The sequence below is a fragment of the Callospermophilus lateralis genome, chromosome 4, assembly GCF_048772815.1.
Source record: "Callospermophilus lateralis isolate mCalLat2 chromosome 4, mCalLat2.hap1, whole genome shotgun sequence".
NCBI lineage: Eukaryota > Metazoa > Chordata > Mammalia > Rodentia > Sciuridae > Callospermophilus > Callospermophilus lateralis.
The window spans coordinates 102764804-102784204 of record NC_135308.1 but is presented as its reverse complement, the minus strand read 5'-3'; the positions used below and the strand labels follow the sequence as shown (position 1 = coordinate 102784204).

Genomic DNA, 19401 nt, shown 5'->3' with positions numbered 1-19401 from the left:
CAAAAATTTTTCGGATGAAATGGATTTTGTTCTAGATTTGTATGTATAGTCCATGAAGAAAAAATTAGATATTGTCTGTGTCATCTGAGGGGAGAATTTTAATATATGAAGAGAGTTCCTGATTAGAAAACTGTTTTCCATTTTGTAGTATAATCTAAACTAAAGGTTATAAAGTTTTATTTAAAATAGTGGTAACTTGCCAGGCACAGTGGTACACACCTATGACTCAGGAGGCAGAGGCAGGAAGATTACAAATTTGAGGCCAGCCCGAGCAAATTAGTGAGGCCCTAAGCAACTTAGTAAGAGCCTGCCTCAAAATTAAAAAAAAGAAAAAAAATTAAAGCGATGTAGCTTAGTGGTAAAGCACCCCTGAGTTAAATTCTCAGTACCAAATAAATAAATAAATAATAGGACCCTAAATAAGGGAGAAATCAATTTTCTAGAAAAAAAATAAATCTTCAAGTTCACATAGCAACTTAGATTTGCAGGGGTTTTTTTTTGTTGTTGTTGTTGTTGTTATTGTAAAACAGAACAGTAAGTTATCTTGTTACTCAGTAAATTCCTTGTTAGTTACCAATTGAAATACTCACATAGGACTCTTATTTCTGTCTTGCTCTGTTAGGTGTAAAGATTTCTCTCTGTGTTACTGGAATCCCTATTGGATGCTGCCCTCTGATGTTTGTGGAATGAACTGCTTTTGGGAAGCGGCTTTTAGGTAGGCACTTAATATTTAATTGATAGATCAGTGTAGGTAAGATTAGATAGTAAATACTAAAACCTCACACTGTAATAGAACATGAAAGTGTTTCTTTTCCTGTAACTTAATATTATACAAGTAAATAATTCATTTCTGATTGGATTTTCTCTGCCTTTTTTTTCTTATTTATGGCTATCACTAACTTTTAGTACATTCTGTATAGAAATAGTCTAAATATTTTTAGATGTTATTAAGGTAAACCATTATTTTTAGGAGAATTTATGATCTAACCTTTGATAACAGGTGATAAACAGGTGTGTGTCTATATATATATAGACACACACATACACATGGTATGCACATATATATTGCAGTTACCTAATTTAAAGATGGTGTATTGAAAAAACATGGGTGGATGGGACGATTGGGAAGGATTATATTAATTTTTAGTGGAGAGATTGAATATAGGGGAATGTGATGATAAAGACAAATTTACTGAAGGAGTAAATAATATGACATCGTTTATTGCCCTTTGAAATTATTGCAGAATTTGGCTTTGTAAACTTTTGTATAAAGAAGGTACTGGATTGGCTGACCTCTTGGATCCATTCCTGTTCTAATCTTCAATGAGAGAAGCAAGTATTGATAGGAATAGGAATGGGATAAGGCAGTAGCTTTCAGACTATTTCCCTGAGATAGTAGTAGGGCTAATAAAAATGCCCTTCCAGAGAGTAAATTTCTTTTGAGAGTCATTTATTATGATGATGATGATGATGATGATGTGTATTGGGGATTGAACTTAAGGGCACTTAACCACTGAACCACATCCTCAGCCCTTTTTTGTATTTTATTTAGAGACAGGGTCTCAACCAGTTGCTTAGGGCCTCGCTACATTGCTAAGGCTGGCTTTGAGCTTGAGATCCTTCTATCTCAGCCTCCCAAGCCCCTGGAATTATAGGCATGCACCACCATGCTTGGCTATTGTATTTTTATTATTAATTTAAACTTCAATTCTGCTCATTCTGTTTATCAGACTCTATTGTTGGTACTAATGACTGCTCCTGAGTAAGGTTAATGTGGGTCCATCCTTTTGGAGCTTTCATTCTAGTGTATACAGTAGTGAACCTGAAATTACATTAGAGGGAGATAATTTATAGCTGTGATGAGTCACAAGACATCAGGGAAGGTTTTCTATTGTGGGAGACCAGTTGATGAACAGAAAATTAGCCTGGTTCAAGGATGGGGGAGGTAAAGCTTTCTAGGTAGGAAGAGTTGCATTTAAAATTTTTAAGCTTTTGGGCTGGGGATGTGGCTCAAGCGGTAGCGCGCTGACAGCGTGCGGCCCGGGTTCGATCCTTAGCATCACATACAAACAAAGATGTTGTCTCTGCCAAAAACTAAAAAATAAATATTAAGAAATTCTCTCTCTCTCTCTCTCTCTCTCTCTCTCTCTCTCTCTCAAAAAAAAAAAAAAAAAATTAAGCTTTTATCTAAACTGACAATGATTATTTCCATTTAAAGGGTACAATGTGATGTTCTGATCTGTGCATAGGGTGTGGAATGATTATATCAAGCTAATCAATATCTGTCACCTCACATTTATCATTATTTTTATAGTGAGAACATGTAAAATCTTTTAGCAATTTTGAAATAATAAATTACTCGTAGCTGTGGTCACTTTGCAGTGCAATTAATCTTGAAACTTTTTAATCCTCTCTGGCTGGAACTTTGTACCTTTTGATTAGCATTCCTTTCCTCCCATCTTTGCTAAACTTCAAGCCTTTGCCAATTTATTTTGCCCATCGCCAGGAAACTTATAAGAGTACCCACCTACTGGCTTTCTTTATTTAAAAAAAAACAAACAACAATAGCAAAACTGGGTATGGTTGTGCATGCACGTAATCCCTGCTACTCAGGAGGCTGATGCAGGAGGATCAAAAGTTTGAGACCAGTCCAGGCAACTTCGTGAGACCCTATCTCAAAATAAAACATAAAAAGGACTGGGGATGTGGCTCAGTGGTAGAGCACCCCTGGGTTCATTCTCTAGAAACCAAAAAAAAAAAAGAATAAACTTCCTATCTAGCTATTCACGAACATAGGCAACTGATGTCTCCACTTCAGGTTCCTCTCAGGGACCAGTATTTCTAGCTGCATGTTGGTAATTTTTACTTTGCAGGTTCGGATGTCTCAGAGACTCATTTTCAAACTTGAATTCGTGGCCTAGCTTCTCAGATCTTCCTTTTCTGTGTTTTAAATTATGGTTTGTGACTGGTTTTGTCCACACATAAGCACTCATTGGTTCTTCTTGTGTGTCTGCTTTAATGCCACTGCTTCTGGCTACCTCTGCCCTTCCGCTCCCTAGCTGTTGTGCTGTCCTGCTCATCACTTGGTGCCACACTGTGTCATCTTCCTTCACTGCTGACTGTACTTCCCTTTTCCACATCCCCTGAGCTCTTACACTTTATCTATTGTAATTATGAATCTTTATCCACTTCTGCCCTTGGCCGAGTGATAGCACATGGTGTTGAAACCCCATGCCTATAAAGGTGTTGGGTGACCAGTGAATACCATGATCAAGAGGATCGTTGCTATGGGACAGTTTCCCCAACACTTTGAGACTGGTTCAAGTGTTTGTGTAGTAAACCTCCTTAGTAGTCCTGGGTGTTTTCTACTTAAGCAATTCCCATGCTTTTTAAAAATTTAATTTAAATTAAAAAAAAAAAAAGGGTGCTGGGCATTAAACCCAGAGTTGCTTAACCACTGAGCTACATTCCCAGTCCTTTTAATTTTTTGAGACAGGGTCTCACTAAGTTGTTTATGATTTTTCTAAGTTGCTGAGGCTGACCTCTAACCTGTGATCCTCTTGCCTAAGCCTTCTGAGTAACTGAGATAACATGTATGTGCTACAACATCCACCAAGATTAAATGTTTTAAAAGAACTATTTTTTTAAAAAAGTTCAAGTCATAAAAAAACTAATATATTGAAACTGATAAGAGTCTGTTTTAATGAAAAGGTAAAAAAACTAACTAGGAAATATAAAACATAAGAGTTAAAAAATTTGTTAAAAAGAATGAATGAGAACACACTAAGTATGTTATAAAAAATTTCATGGATACAAGTCAGCACCAGCATTATGTGTGTACTGGGGTCATCATAACCTTTGCATTATTGGATGTCATAATTTTGCCACTTATTAGAATAAAGTGTTAGCTTATTATTTGGATTTAGTTCATTATTGCTTGATGGTATTTCCGTACTTGTTTAGCTTTTAAAAATATTTTGTCATATATATTGTCTGTATTACTGAGTTTTTAATGAACTCTTAGAACAATATTATTCTGTTTTAGCCATTGATAACAAATATTTTCTTTACACTATTTAATCTTTCTTGAGTATTATTGGAATTAACTACTCCTTAGTTTACCTTGTATGATAATTCAAAAGACCGCGCCCCCCCCCCCCCACCTTTTTCTCCCTTTTTGTGGTGCTGGGAATTGAACCTAGGGCCTCACGTATGCTTAGGCAAGCACACTACCATCCCTAGCCACAGTTCCTGGGCTACATCCCTAGCTGCAATCCTTTTTTTTTTTTTTTTTTAATATTAGTTGTTGATGGACCTTTATTTATTTATATATGGTGCTGAGACTCAGATCCCGTGCCTCACATATGCTAGGCAAGCTATCATTGAGCCAGAACCCCAGCCTCAGAAGTCCTTTTTTTAAAAAAAGATTGTTTTAATTAGTTATACATGACATATGTATGCATACAGTAATAATGTCTGTTTCATTCTACTATCTTTTCTTCCCCCATATCCCTTCCCCTCCTCTCCCATCACTTCCCTCTACCTAATCCTAATCTAAGGTAATGCTTAGTTGGTGAGGATGTGGTGAAAAAGGTGCCCTCATACATTGCCAGTGGGACTACAAATTGGTGCAATCACTATGGAAAGCAGTATGGAGATTCCTCAGAAAACTGGGAATGGAACCAGCTTTTGACCCAGCTATCCCACTTGTTGGTTTATATCCAAAGGACTTAAAATCAGCATACTATAGTGATGCAGCCACATCAATGTTTATAGCAGCTCAATTTACAAGTCTTTTTTTAATAGGAATTTTTTTTTAAAGTTAGACCTTAAGGATATTATTGTTAGTGTTTCAAAATCTGGTTTTCTTTTTTTTTTTTTCTATGTTACAATTTTTTTAAATTGTTCTTTTTTGTACATGATAGTAGAATGTATTTTGACATACATACATGAAGTATAACTTCCCATTCTTGTGGTTGTTCATGATGTGAAGTTACAATGGTCATGTATTCGTATGTACACATAGGAAAGTTATGTCCAATTCATTCTGCTGTTGAAAATATGGTTTTCCATTTGTTCAATCACAAGTATTTAAAGATACATGCAGGTATTTTTTAGTTTGAGGAGATTGTTATTAGAAATTTTATTTTGTTATTTGACTTTATATACTTCATTTTAATGCTATTTCCTATTCTAAATATTATACATCATTTATTTATAGAGAGCATACTAACTTAATAGGCTACAAGAAAACACTGGAAGCCATCCATGTTGCCTGAATAAAAATTGAGAAGAAAGTTGTTATAATTCCGCTAGTAGAAATTTTCATAAACTTAGAAGGCAATTTCTAAGGGTTTGAAATCTGTTAACAGTATTTGTATTAGAATTTGTCATTCAAAACATTCTTTAAGTACTAACTTTTTTGTGTGCTCCCCCTCTACTACTTTTTGCTCTGAGAAGTCTCAAGTCCACAAGGTTTCAAGAATAGTGCAGTGAATACATCATGCATCCTTACTTAGTTGTTCATTTCTTAGTCACATTTTGATGTTTTCTTTGGCTAGACCAGTTGAGGGAACTGAAGCCATATGACCTACCCCTAAATACATGTAGTTAGCATTTATCTTCTAAGAACAGGGGCATTTTCCAATATAACCATAATAAAATTGTCACTTCACATTATTTAATACTGATAGAACATATATTTCTTTTTTCTTTTCTCTTTTTTTTGGGGGGGGGTGTCAGGGATTGAACTCAGGGGCACTTGACCACTGAGCCACATGCCCAGCCCTATTTTGTATTTTATTTAGAGACAGGATCTCACTGAGTTGCCTAGTGCTTTGCTTTTGCTGAGGCTGGCTTTGCACTCACGTTCCTGCCTCTGCTTCCCGAGCTGCTAGGATAACAGGCATGCGCCACCACGCCTGGCTAATTGCCTTTATAGGTTTTCCTTTCCATTTAGTACCCTGTCAAGGATCATACATTGCACTCGGCTATTAGATCTACTTGGTATTCTTTATCCTAGAACTATTCTCTGGTCTTTTGGGGGGTGTGGTAGTGGTAATGGTGTCTTTTGTGATATGACATTTTTGTTGTGTGTTGCAGAATGGCCCTTAATTTGTATTTGCCTGTCTCCTCATGGTTAGATTTAGGATTGGGGACCAGTTTACTGCATAGGAGATAGTCTTCTTTGATAATACTGTCAGAAGACAGCTGATGTCATGAGCTTAATATTTATTGGCTAGATCTGATCACATGGTTGCAGTTATATTCTCCCATTTCTATACCGTAGCAGTATCTTTATCCTCTTTGTAATAAGTGAGAAAATACCTTGTTGCTTGTGGTTATAGCTCAGCGGTACAGTGCTTGCCTAGCACGTGTGAGGCCCTGGGTTCGATCCTTAGCACCACATACAAATAAATAAATAGAATGAAGGTATTTAAAAAAAAAAAGATGATTGCAAGATAGTGATTATATAATTATGTCATTCTTTCTGCTTTTATCGTTTGGTGTTTATCTTTTTTTAATTTTTTTGTACTGGGTTGAACATAGGAGCACTTGACCACTGAGCCATATCCCTAGCCCTATTTTGTATTTCATTTAGAGACAGGGTCTCACTGAGTTGCTTAACACCTTGCTTTTGCTGAGGCTGGCTTTGAACTTGTGATCCTCCTGCCTCTGCCTTCCCAGCCACTGGGATTACAGGCAGGTGCCACCGTTACCCAGCTAGTATTCATCTTTAAAACAGAAGGTTCCCTCCCCTTGCTCCTTTATTTAATATTATTTAGAGTCATGGCTTCATTTTTTATATCTGATATGTTGCTCATTACTGTAACACTTTTGGTGCTCAGGTTATGCCACATTTAACCATGGGAACCCCTGGTATTATCTTTGAGTTATCCAAAGAATTTCTTCAAATTAAATAGAAAAATAGGTTTGATTTTTAAATTTTTTTGGATAACATTTCTTTAAACCCATAAGGATATTAATTCATACTATGGTTAAAATTAGCCTATTCTTAAATAGAGTCGACCATTCTGTTGGTAGAATGGTTGATAGATCATTCTTCCAGAATGAATGGCTGCTTCCCGTGACTGTTAAGTTTTAGTTATCGCTTCCTTAGTGTAGAAGCTTAGATTGCTTTTTTCCAGCCCCCTGGGGGTTGAACCCAGGGGTGCCCTACCTCTGAGTATGCCCCATCTCTTTTTATTTTTTATTTTGAGATAGGGTCTTGCTAAGTTGCTGAGTCTGGCCTCCAACTTGAAATTCTCTTGCCTCATCCCAAGTCGCTGGATTGCATGTGTGCGCCACTGTGTATGGTTTATTTTATATTTCTTCCAGTTACAATTGAGTTTCCTCTTCTTGGGGTGTGGGTAAAGACATTTTTAAAATACGTTTTATTTTGTCAATGTAAGTGTTGGAGTCTGTGCTATTATTTATTGCTTTTACTGAAAAGGAACACCTAAAGAAAGAAAAAATGTAATGTGGTTGACAGTATCCCTGCAGAGATTGGAAAGAGTGCTGGCAGTGTGACCAAAACAGCTCTTGCTAAAAGGCCTGGGAGTCGTCGTCCCTGGGACTGAGTTAGGGGGGAGTTTTTCCTCTGGAGGAAGGTTTACTAGACTTATTTCCATATGTGGAGAATTTTGTGCACAACATAGGACCATTATAGTTTATGTCTAAAATCTTTTCTTAGTTTTTGATTTGCGGGTTAGATCTTGTTATGGCCAGTTAAGCAATCTGATATAGTAATGAAGATTCTCAGATCATGATGTATTACCACCAGAGCTGGAGGCAGTTACTAAGGAAGATGAGGTGGCAGAGTTCTGTACAATTGTGTTTTGATTTCCTTATCTTCAGTTTTCTCTTTGGCTTCCACTTCTTTGAGAGAACTGGGTTCGTGTCCCCTGTCGTAAATACAGGTTCCATGTTAGGAACTGGTGGGCTCAACAGAAAGAGGGTAAGGGACAGAGGGTACAGATAAAGGAAGGGAAGGGGTCCCACTTGTTTTTAACACTGTTGGTGGGAATGGATGGAGGGCACTACGCAAGACCCCGCCATACCCACACCAGCGGAGTGAGAGCAGAGGCACAGCAGAGTCAAGGAGGCTTCGGGTCACTTAAGCCTGGAGTCTGTGCTACTCTGTGTTGGAAGGGGTTGTGGCAATGTTGGCCACGATGTACTCAGGACGTCTCTCCTTCCACAAAGACACATTAGTGCTGGTGTGTTTTAGGTCTTCTTAGAAATATTGGCGTCTTGCTGAATATTTGGTCAATGGGACGGAATGTGTGACATTTAAAAATAGTGTGTAAAGGAAATTTCTTGTTATTGGCCATGGTTTAAGGCTAGATGTAATACTGAAATATTTATGGATGAAATTATGGCTGATTTGCTTCACAGGGGTCTGCTATTTAGTGGAAGTTGGTGTGGGAAGGGTTTAGATGAAATAAGAATGCTTTAAGCTTTTTTTTTTTTTCTTTTTTTTTCTTCCACAGGCTCCTTGAGAGAATTAAGCCCTCAGGCCCTAAGGTATCCAGAATGAGTAATGAATTAACTTATATCCTACATGGCAGTGACAGTGATGCTGTCATGTATTTTTGGGAGAAGTGAGAAAGTATTAATTTTTTGTGTTCAGTGATTCCTAGTGAGCAACAGGAAGTACAGAAATATATGCTCGATTGATTCTGCATTGTGATTTATTTATTTATTTTGCCTTTTTAAATAGAAGTTTTGAACTTCTGTTTTTGAACATGGTTAAAAAACACCATATTCCTGTAAATGTGCTAACACTGTTGGAAAATATGTTTTTCTTTCTTCTTAGGTACAGTCTGAAAATAGAGCCTCCTGAGAAAATGCATCTTGCTGTAGTTGCCTGTGGTGAAAGACTGGAAGAAACTCTGACCATGCTGAAGTCAGCTATCATTTTCAGCATCAAACCTCTTCAGTTCCATATTTTTGCTGAGGACCAACTGCATGATAGCTTTAAAGACAGAGTAAGTATTTGAGCCTTAGTCAAGGTCATAGAGTTGAATATTAATATACAGTATACTAGTTTTGTTTTATTCCTTCATTGTGCAAAAATATCTTTTCTGTAAGTCTGTCCTCCTAGACTGGAGAGTATTCCTTGTAGTTATCTCCCCTAGGAGTCCAGAGGAAGGTTTGTCTGTGAACAGGAGTAGGCAACTTAAAGTCCTTTGCCACGCATGAAGATTTTAATTTACCTACTACAGTTCCAGGATATTTTGATTAACGAGATACAAGTTTATTACTCTCACATATAAAAGTAGCCTCTGTAGTGGGGGCTCTGTTTTTTCCTGATTTTGGCTGAGTCATTTGCAGCATGAGGCTTCAACCTCATGATCCAAGATGTGTACTCAAGTTCTAGCTGTCACACCTGTAGTCTTTCTAAATGAGGAGAGAGGAATGAGCGGAGAAGGGCAATCCCTTCCCTATCTTTAAGGATACTTTTAGGCAGAGCTGTGACATTTCTGCCAATCCAGTATTCTCTTTGTCTGAATTTAGTCAACATGGCCATGCCTAACTGATAGGGTAGATAATATACTTTTTAATCAGGGCAGCTTTATAACCTTAACAAGAACAAGAATTACTGTGCAAGAATTGGAGATTAGGGTCTGGGTTTGTGGCTGAGTGGTAGAGCATCATTAGGTTCAATCCTCAGCACCACAAAAAAATAAATCAATCAAATAAAGTATTGTGTCCATTTACAACTAAAAAATATTTTTTAAAGAAAGGATTGGAAATCAGATACAGGGAGAACATTTTTATTTTTTGTGTTTAAAAAATTTTTTTAAATTTGTTTTAATTAGTGATACATGACAGTAGAATGCATTTTGACACATTGTACACAAACGAAGCACAACTTCTCATTCCTCTGGCTCTACATGTATATAGGGTAATAATGTCTGTCTCTTTCTACTGTCCTTCCCATTTCTACAGCTCCGCACTCCCCCTCTGCACAATCCAGAGTTCCTTCATTCTTCCCTACCCCACCCTCCAACCACACACACTGTGGATCAGCATCCACTTATCAGAGAAAACATTTTGCCTTTGTTTTTTTTTGGGATTGGCTTATTTCGATTTGCATGATATTCTCTTAAGAGAACATATTTGTGATATGGTGATATGCTAATGACTATTAATTCTCTCTCATTCTCCAGCCCCATACCCACTAAATTATACTTTCAACCTTATTTGGATTTTGATGCTTGGTCTATTTTTTTTAGTTCATTTTGCATGTCAAGGGAAAAATACCACTTGTGATTTCAAGTCTTTTACTTTTCTGTCTAAATCTTTGATTCCAAGAGGTGTAGAAATTTACTTAACTTGAAAATTTTTCTGGCATCTACATTTTTGTTACATACTTTAGTGATCTTGATCTCTTTGGATTGTTTTATTGTTTTTAAAAAATGCTGAGTAATAAATCTTGTTGTATAAGTTACTGCTGCTCATTGTGGAAACACTTGAAAAGGTAATTTTAAAAAAGTAAATCATTAATTCTTTCACCTTAGATGTAGCTTCCATACCACGTTTTGAAATTTAGATTTTCTTTGATTATAATAAGCAATCCTAAAAATGTTTGGGTTTGCTTTTGAAAGAATATCAGCTATTTGATGGGACATGCTTTTCGTATCAAAAAATAACTAAATATTGTAATGTTAGAAGTTTTCTTTTCGCATTTTTATGCAAAAGACTTTATTTTGAAATTTGTATTGAAAGGGTCTCTAAGTTGGGAGGCAAAATAAAAAGGTTGGTCTTTTAAAATAATCAACAGAGACACCAAAGCAGAGTATTGATGCAGGTATTCACATAAACTATGTTGGAATATATTAATTTTTAAAATTCCTTAAACACAATTATAACTCAGAAAGATCATGTTTATATGGATTGTTTTCTAAAACAGCCTGCTATAGAAACTAGTTAGTCTCCTGCCATGCCATCTCCTCCTCCTTATTGTCTCTGGCTGCTCTTTGGGTACTTTGAATCAACAATTTGAAAGCCAGGCCTGATAGACTGGTGGATGTGCCTGAGGCGCCAGCTACTCAGGGGGCAGAGGCAGAAAGATCCTTTGAGCTTAGGAGTCTGAGGCCAGCCTGGACAACAGCAAATCGAAATAAAACCCAAAAAACTAATCAAAAACAATTCTGTTAAAGCAAAAGTAATAGATAGTAAGTGCTTACCTGAGTTTGAAATAGTTCAAGGAGTACGTTCATTATAGATTTTTAGGTATATTTTTCTTTTTATAATTTTTAAAGAACTGTCATTGGATGTATAATTATCAGAATATTTTTTGTCAAGAATTCTCATGCACATTGAAACCATATATAAATGGACAAACTAGTTTTATGTTAGTCTGACTTTGAGTGTAAACATTTTTATTATACATATTTTGCTAATAAGATTAGTACCTAATTTTTCTGACCTTATTTTGTTTAGGGATTCAGAGTACGTACTTATGTAAAGTTAAGGGACATGAAAGCTTGCAAAGCTCTTTCAACTTTCTAATATTTTTGGTTCATACCCTCATAAATTGATTGTGTCTTGGATCTGAAGGGTGAAGTCTTTCTGGCATATTACTATGACTTTTAGGCTTTGAATAAAAACAAGGACAATGACGGAAGAGTTCTTTCTTTTCAATGTATAACATAAGATGTACATGATCTTAATTTTTAGCTCTTTTGTTTTAAACTATTGGTTTATGATATTATGGAGAAAATTGAAAGTAAAACAAATCTAAATTGGTTTCTTTTTAAAGAATATATTATTTTTTATTTTTCAGCTTGACAGTTGGTCATTTCTACAAACATTTAATTACACTTTATACCCCATTACCTTTCCAAGTGAGAATGCAGCGGAGTGGAAAAAACTCTTTAAACCATGTGCTTCCCAGAGGTTATTCTTGCCAGTAAGTTTTTTTCTGCCACAATGTTGTTTTAAAACTTACTTTTACACTGATTATTTATGAGGAGTTAATATATAAATCTAATTAAACAAATATATGCATGTGATATTTAGAAAAAAATTTATATAGAGTAAGTCAAAACTATAATAAAAATGATGTTAAAAATGAAAAATTTGGGGTCTAGGATGTAGCTTAGTGGTAGAGTGCCTAGGATATGTGAGGCCCTAGATTCCATCCCCGTTCCACACAAAAATAAATAAATTTTAAGTAATTATTGTCAAAATAATGTTTCTTATAAGTGTAACTCATTCAGTTGCTTTGAATGGTTTTCTCTCCAAGAAGGAATAGAGGTCAGATGTTAATGGAGCCAGGTCTGATGCCAGTGATGTATATTGACAGTATTAACTTTAGGTTGCAGACTGCACAAACAGCTTAGGGAATTATCCTTGAATGTCTCTGTGGAAGGTACATGTAGGAGATGCAGTGTCTCTCAAAAAGTGCAGCATGGCCAATTTTTTTTCCTTCTAAGACAATTCTTCACCCTTCCTAAGTGCACATTTTCTTTTACTTATCAGGAGATAGTAAGCATGGAAATAAGACCAACGACTCTGGAACTGGAAGGCTGGCTTCCAGTTTGGTTTTATGACTCTTATTAGTTGATACCAAGTGATGTAGGGGTTGATGTCACAGAAGATCTTAATTTGTATTGGTTTACTTTTTCATGATTGGAAATTTAGATTTGAAATAAGAATCTACCATATGTTAATGTTATTTTTTCATTGTGAAAAACATTCCTTTTTTGATCTTTTGAGGATAATGCTTTTATCCTCTCAATTGTTAGTTTTGAATTTTTGGCTTTGGTTTGTTTGCTTAGCTTCTTGAAAGTTGATATGAAAGTTAGCATAGTATCTTCTTTATGTTGTTTTCAAAAATGACAGATTTAGGAAAAATTACTTTAAAAAAATTAATGTTAGTTAGCTTATCTCTTTGGTATATTTTCTATAATTAAATCCTCTTATGTTTTTAAATTACTCTCCTTACAGTTAATCCTGAAAGAAGTTGATTCGCTACTGTATGTCGACACTGATATCCTTTTTTTACGACCAGTTGATGATATTTGGTCTTTACTAAAGAAATTCAATTCCACACAAATTGCTGCAATGGCCCCAGAACATGAGGAGCCTCGAATTGGATGGTACAATCGCTTTGCCAGGCATCCATACTATGGGAAGACCGGAGTGAACTCTGGAGTAATGCTGATGAACATGACGCGGATGAGAAGGAAGTACTTCAAGGTGAATCGCTGAGGCGGGTGCTTGGCTGATATTTTTCTGGTTTTCTTTTGAAATTATTTGCTTTATAGCTTAGTTTCCTTTTATTAAAATCCAGACTATTCAGAATTTTTCTATTTACATAGAATTATTGAAGAAAAAAGTGGCCACAGTGTGCTCTTTAATGGAGTGGGTGGAACTAGATGGTGTCACACATAAGGAAGAGCAGGGGCAGGGTGCTAGACAGTGAGCGCCATCACCCTGGCTCTCCCTGCAGGACACTGGAACCTGAAGTGTGATGTTTTTTAGGGCAACACAGGGTCGTGGTTAAGGATGTAGACTACAGCTTTTGTTCTGGCACTTTTTTTGTTATTCAGTTATTTTGGTTACATTTTGATTATATTCAGGCTTAAGTTTTCTCTCTGTGAAGTGGAATGGTGGCATGACAGTACCAGTGTCCTAGGGCTTTTTGTGAGGATTAAATGAGTGAAAATGGTGGCTGACATATATAAATGTTGTATTATGCTGCTATATTGAAAGTTAAAAACAATTTGTTTCTCATCAAATTGTGGGATCAGTAGAAGAGTCAGATTATTTAATTTCACTGATGATGTACTCTGAATCATCACTATGTTCTGAGTAAAGTTTAGGCAGGTTAGTTTGAGTACAGTAAGTTGTAAGTCATTGTAGTTTGTGGACTCTGAGGTCAAATTGGCTTTCTGTATAGCTTTGCCACCAGGGTACTTCTTAACCACTGGCCAGTTAGTTAGCTTTTGAAGGTCAGTTCTCTCAGCTAAAAGCAGAGATAGTAAATGGACTTATCTGAGTTAGTTTAAAAGAAATTAATTAAAAATGTTTAGTACAGAGCATGGCACATAGTAAGCAGGTTTTCTTTTCTTCTTTGTTTTCATTTTTGCTGTGCTTGGGGTTGAATCGGGAGCCTGGCCATGCTCTGCAGGTGCTCTGCCATCGAGATGCCTCCCCAGTCTGAGGGAGCAGATTTTAAATGTTAGCTAAAAACAGTACCTTCTGAGCAAATACCCACCATTTATTCCTTTCTAACTAATTAGGACTAAATTAAACATTAAGGGATATTACGTCTTGTGAGTCTCTGTATATGTTTACATGGCTATCTCTGTGGGCTTATTTGTTATATGGTTTTCTCTCCTCCCTTCTTCCCTTCTACCCCTCCTTTCCTTCTTTCATTTGTCGCTGTTGAACTCAGGGCCTCATGAATGCTAGGCAGGTGTTCTTCCACTGAGCTATAACCCCAGCCCTATCTCATATTTTTCTATGATTTCTGGTGGATAGAATTTACATTGTTGAGTTTATTTATCCCTTGTACCTGCTAGATTTAAATCTTTGCTTCATTTAGAGTTTTTTCTTCTTTCCTTTGGTATGGGCGGCTGTATGGCTTGTAGCAATCACCACCGCATGTCAGCATTTCAGTCTTAGAACTGTCTTCTTTCCACCTCACCCAGTACTATGGATTGAACCCAGGGGCACTCTGCCACTGAGCTACATCCCCAGTCCTTTTTATTTTTCATTTTGAGACAGAGGTTTTCTAAGTTGCCCAGGCTGACCTCAAACTTGTGATCCTCGTGTCTCAGTTCTCCGAGTCACTGGAATTGTGCCACTGTACCCGGCCAGTCTGGGAAGTCTTGATAGTACCAATTGCCCTTACATCCTATTACTCTAGTAAGCCTCATTCTTTTAGCCTTCCAGTTTCTGAACCTTTAGAAAATCTTGATTCCATCTCAGTTTTTTTCTCCCAGAATTGAATGCATTAACGAGACTAGTGCTAGGTGACTTCTGCTCTTTCTTAACACAGAACAAACATCTGTAGTTATCCAGTTTGTTACTGTATTTTGAATTTTTAAATTTCATGGTCCATGATGTGTTACTGAGTAAAACTGGCATTATAACATGATTTTGATTTTGTGATTGTTAGACTATGCTTGGTAATATTATACCAGAAGATGGTGCTGTAAGATTATCTGCTAAGAAATAATGTACTGCTCAGTAACTGCATTTGAAATTTATAGAATTTTGAGAAATTTAGTGTTGCAAAGAACTAGAGATAGTTTATTATAATATTATTTGATTTAAAAAATTAAAATATAGCTGTATAATTTTAAGTCCATTACTATTTTTTCTTGCTTCTTAATTAGATGCTGTTCTTAAATACCTCAATTGTTTCTCCCATTTCACTTTTCCTTTTGTTTGTGGTATGTTGTAGCTAGTTAGAAATGTAGAAATGGAGTTGAAATAATCTCTAAACTTTCAAACTTTCTTTTCTTCTGTGCATTAATGACTTAAAAAAAAAGATGAGAGAATTGATTGCACACTAGTTCAGTAGGTCCAGTTTACTTCAGACCTACTGCTGTATGTTACAGATGACCTATTATTGGCCTGTGAAATCATGTTCAGATTTGCTTCATTTTCAAATATTTTGAATTTTTGATTCCTGGGATGATACCATAAATTTTATGGATTTTAAATTTATTTTCCCATCTAAAGTTTTATATTTTTAGCCATACAACTGAATTATTTCCTATTACTCCCCATATTGTTACAAACAGATATGTGGATGTCATCCCATAATTCTTATCACAAGGAAAGGCACAAGATTACCCCTTTAAGATATCCCCATATTGTTACAAACAGATATGTGGATGTCATCCCATAATTCTTATCACAAGGAAAGGCACAAGATTACCCCTTTAGGATAAAGATTTTATTTTAGAGTATTTATTTGCTTTGTTATCACCAAGTTCTCACTATTCATGGCTGGTTAGTTCCAACCTGATATTGTAACATATTTTTATTTTTTAAAGGTTTTTCAAAAATATTTTATTAAAAAATGTTGAATTGACAAAAGGTTATTAGCAGTAATAAACTATAAGGATAGGAAATAATGACTAGTTTCATAACTCAATAACCAGTTGTATATTATATATTTAAGATGTATAACATGATGATTTAATGTAAGTATAAACAATGTACTGACTACCGCAGTCAAATTAATGCATTTGTTACCACTCAGAGTACCATTTGTGTGTCTGGAGTGAAAGGACACTTAAACTTTCTCTTCTTAAATTGCAGGTATCTGTGTTAGTATTATTAACTCTAGTCACCATATTATACTTTAGATTTCCAGAATTTACTTATCTTATAACTGGAAGTTTGCACCTTTGACAAACATTTCTCTTACCTCCCACAGATAGTTACGTATATTAAAAAGTGTAATTTAATCAGGAGACTGAGGCAAGAGGATTACAAGTTCAAGGCCAGACTCAGCAACTCAGCGAGGCACTAAGCAACTTAGTGAGACCCTATCTCAAAATAAAATTTTTTTTTAGAGGATGTAGATCAGTGGTAAAGTGCTCCTGGGTTCAATCCCCTGTGTCCCTTGCCCCTGCAAAAATTTAAATAGTAAAAATTCTTTTTGTTCTTTGTATCTCTTAATACTTGATAGACAATGATATCACATTAATTAGCTATTACTTTGTATTTTGGGTTATTATATTTGTAGTTTTGAATCCTTATTGGAGTATTTCTTTCCTCTCTTTTTTAAAAAAATTAGAATTATTATTTTTAAAAAAATTAGAGAAAAAACAAATAATGTGAACTAGGCCCTTAGGAACACATTCCTTGTATGTTTATTGTACCCTGTTCCTGTGTGGCTACATATTACTTTGTAAAGTGTTTTTGTCTTCTTTACCTACTGAGGGCAGGTGCATCTCTTGTACAGCTTTGTATTCAGAATATTTAGCACAGTGCATAGAATAGCACCTCAGTGGCTAGTAACTGGCAAAGAAGAGTCAGATGAATGTTTTAGAAATGAAAACATAAATGAATTATTGGAAAATATTGGAAAAGAGAATATTTGGTATGAAAAGGGCAAACTTTATTTTTATGTATTTGAAAGATGTATGTGATGGAGTATTTGTGTTGATGTAGATAGCCATGTGAGCAGAGTAATACCAATGAGCATCTTGCCAAAGGGTGTGGATTAATGAATCCTGGGAAACTAATGAGTTCCCAGTTTCTAGCATTATTGGAGCATAATATAAATAGACACTTGTAAATTTTATATTTATGGGTAGGCCGACAATGATAATGAATCTATTTCCAAAAGCATACACACTTTTAAAATGAAGCTCATTGGTCTTAATGCAGTATTCATTTTGGTCATAGATTTGCTGAAATTAGAACTAGATTCTTCTGTTTTTAGAATTTACAAAGCAAAATTATTCTTATAAACAATCAAATAATTCAGTGTATGCAGGACAAGTGCCTACTCTGCTCTCTCTCTCAAGTTTCATGCCTTTGTGAGAAGTGACACTATAAACTTTGTTGTATATTCAGTGGACCTTTTAAAAAATGTATTTGAAACAAGTGTACATGTATATTAGTATTTATAGTCATATTAAAATTTTTTTCTTATTAAGTTGAAAACTTTCACCTTTTCATGGTCCTCCTCTTAAAATCGAGATGTAGGACTGGTGATGTAGCTCAGTGATATTGCACTTGCCTAGCATGCATGAGGTCCTGGGTTTGAACACCAGCACCACAAAAGAAAAAAAAAAAAGTTAGTGATTGAGTTATAATTAAACTATTACTACTTTTTCTTTCCTGGATTTTATTAGTCTTATTACTCCTACATGTAACTTCATATATCTTTTGCTATCTTCCCCTCTCCTACTGGACAGCTCTTCTCACAATTAGGGTTATAAACATCACTTGGTTTTGTAGCAGAAGGAGTTTGCATTTCTTCTTGTGCCTATGTAATGGTTGCTAAAGGAAGAATCAGGAACTATCATGATGCCATTTAAAATTGGAATTCTGAGACTCTTTAATGTTTTATCAACAGAATGATATGACAACTGTACACCTAAAATGGGGAGATATACTTATGCCATTGCTTAAAAAATACAAATTAAACATCACGTGGGGTGATCAAGATCTACTGAATATTATGTTTTTTCATAATCCAGGTAATCATTTAAATTTCTTTTGTTCTTTGCATTTGTAAAAAAAAAATCACAGAATATTGATATTGACTTATTATTGGTTGTTACTTATATTTGAGACACAGTAAAACTTTTCTTGAATATGATTTAGTTGGAGAGATTTAAATGCCACCTGTATTTTATACTATTTTAAGTCTTATTTTGTAAGTTATATTTTTAAACTAAATGTTTTGCAAAATGTTGATTTTGTAGAATTAGTATTTGTTTCATTTTTGTTTGTTTGTTTGTTTTAAATATTAGAAAGCCTTTTTGTTTTTCCGTGTCAATGGAATTATCGACCAGATCATTGTATATATGGAAGCAATTGCCAAGAAGCAGAAGATGAAGGAATCTTTATTCTTCACGGGAACAGAGGTGTTTACCATGATGATAAGCAGCCGGCATTTAGAGCTGTTTATGAAGCACTGAGAAATGTAAGTTTTTTTCTTCCCCATTTGGGAAAACATACAAACTTATTATGGAGAGTTGACAAAAAAAATGCAAAGAATTTTCATAAATCCCTTATTTAGGTTCATCAGTTATTAACATTTTTGCCTTATTTGCTTTGTCATTGTTTTTTTCCCCTGTACATTGTGTTTTTCTGAACCATTTGCCTGTTAGCCTCTCACCCCTAAAAACCTGTGTGTTTTACTAAGAATAAGTTCTCATATTAACCATAATACCAATATTAAACTCAGAAAATTTGATTCTGGTATTTCATGTGTCTTTATATATGTACTCTCTGTTGATCAAGGAACAGTTTCCCACTGTCCTTTAAGATCTTGTTTTTTTTTTTTTTTTTTTTTGGAGAATAGCGCCCTTTCACTGCCACTACCATCACTCTTTTTTTAAATTAGAATTTTCTTTATTTTGCTTATCTGACGCTCCTTCTGATTAGGTTCAGGATGTGCACTCCTGAACAAAGTCACCTTTGTCTGCCCCATGTTGATGTTGATCACTCCATCAAAATGTTGTTAATTTCTCCACAGTATAATAATTTTTCCTCTTGCAAGAAGTCTGTAGGGACAGTCTCAAAAATCATGCAGATGCTCTGCTTCTTATCACAACTTCCCCGCCCCTAGATTCCCTACTAGATTTAGCATTCATTGTTGGTTCTTGCTGAGATCAGTCTTTACTATGGCAATTGCATATTGATGATTGTCCAGTTCTAGTACTCTTTCCACGTATCATTTGGGAT

The 19401-nt window shown here is 35.3% G+C and overlaps 1 protein-coding gene across 2 annotated transcripts in view; it reads left to right on the top strand.

Annotated features, from left to right (window-relative positions):
* Gxylt1 (glucoside xylosyltransferase 1) overlaps window positions 1-19401 on the top strand; it is a 43536-nt gene that overhangs the window by 10039 nt on the left and 14096 nt on the right. Inside the window, exons 2-7 of one of the 2 annotated variants that reach the window (XM_076854313.2) lie at window positions 623-715; window positions 8819-8990; window positions 11795-11920; window positions 12961-13212; window positions 18065-18188; window positions 18465-18637. In XM_076854313.2, the coding sequence (XP_076710428.1) occupies window positions 623-715; window positions 8819-8990; window positions 11795-11920; window positions 12961-13212; window positions 18065-18188; window positions 18465-18637 (940 nt within the window). The remainder of the gene's footprint in view (window positions 1-622; window positions 716-8818; window positions 8991-11794; window positions 11921-12960; window positions 13213-18064; window positions 18189-18464; window positions 18638-19401) is intronic. The other variant, XM_076854314.2, reaches the window with a different exon arrangement.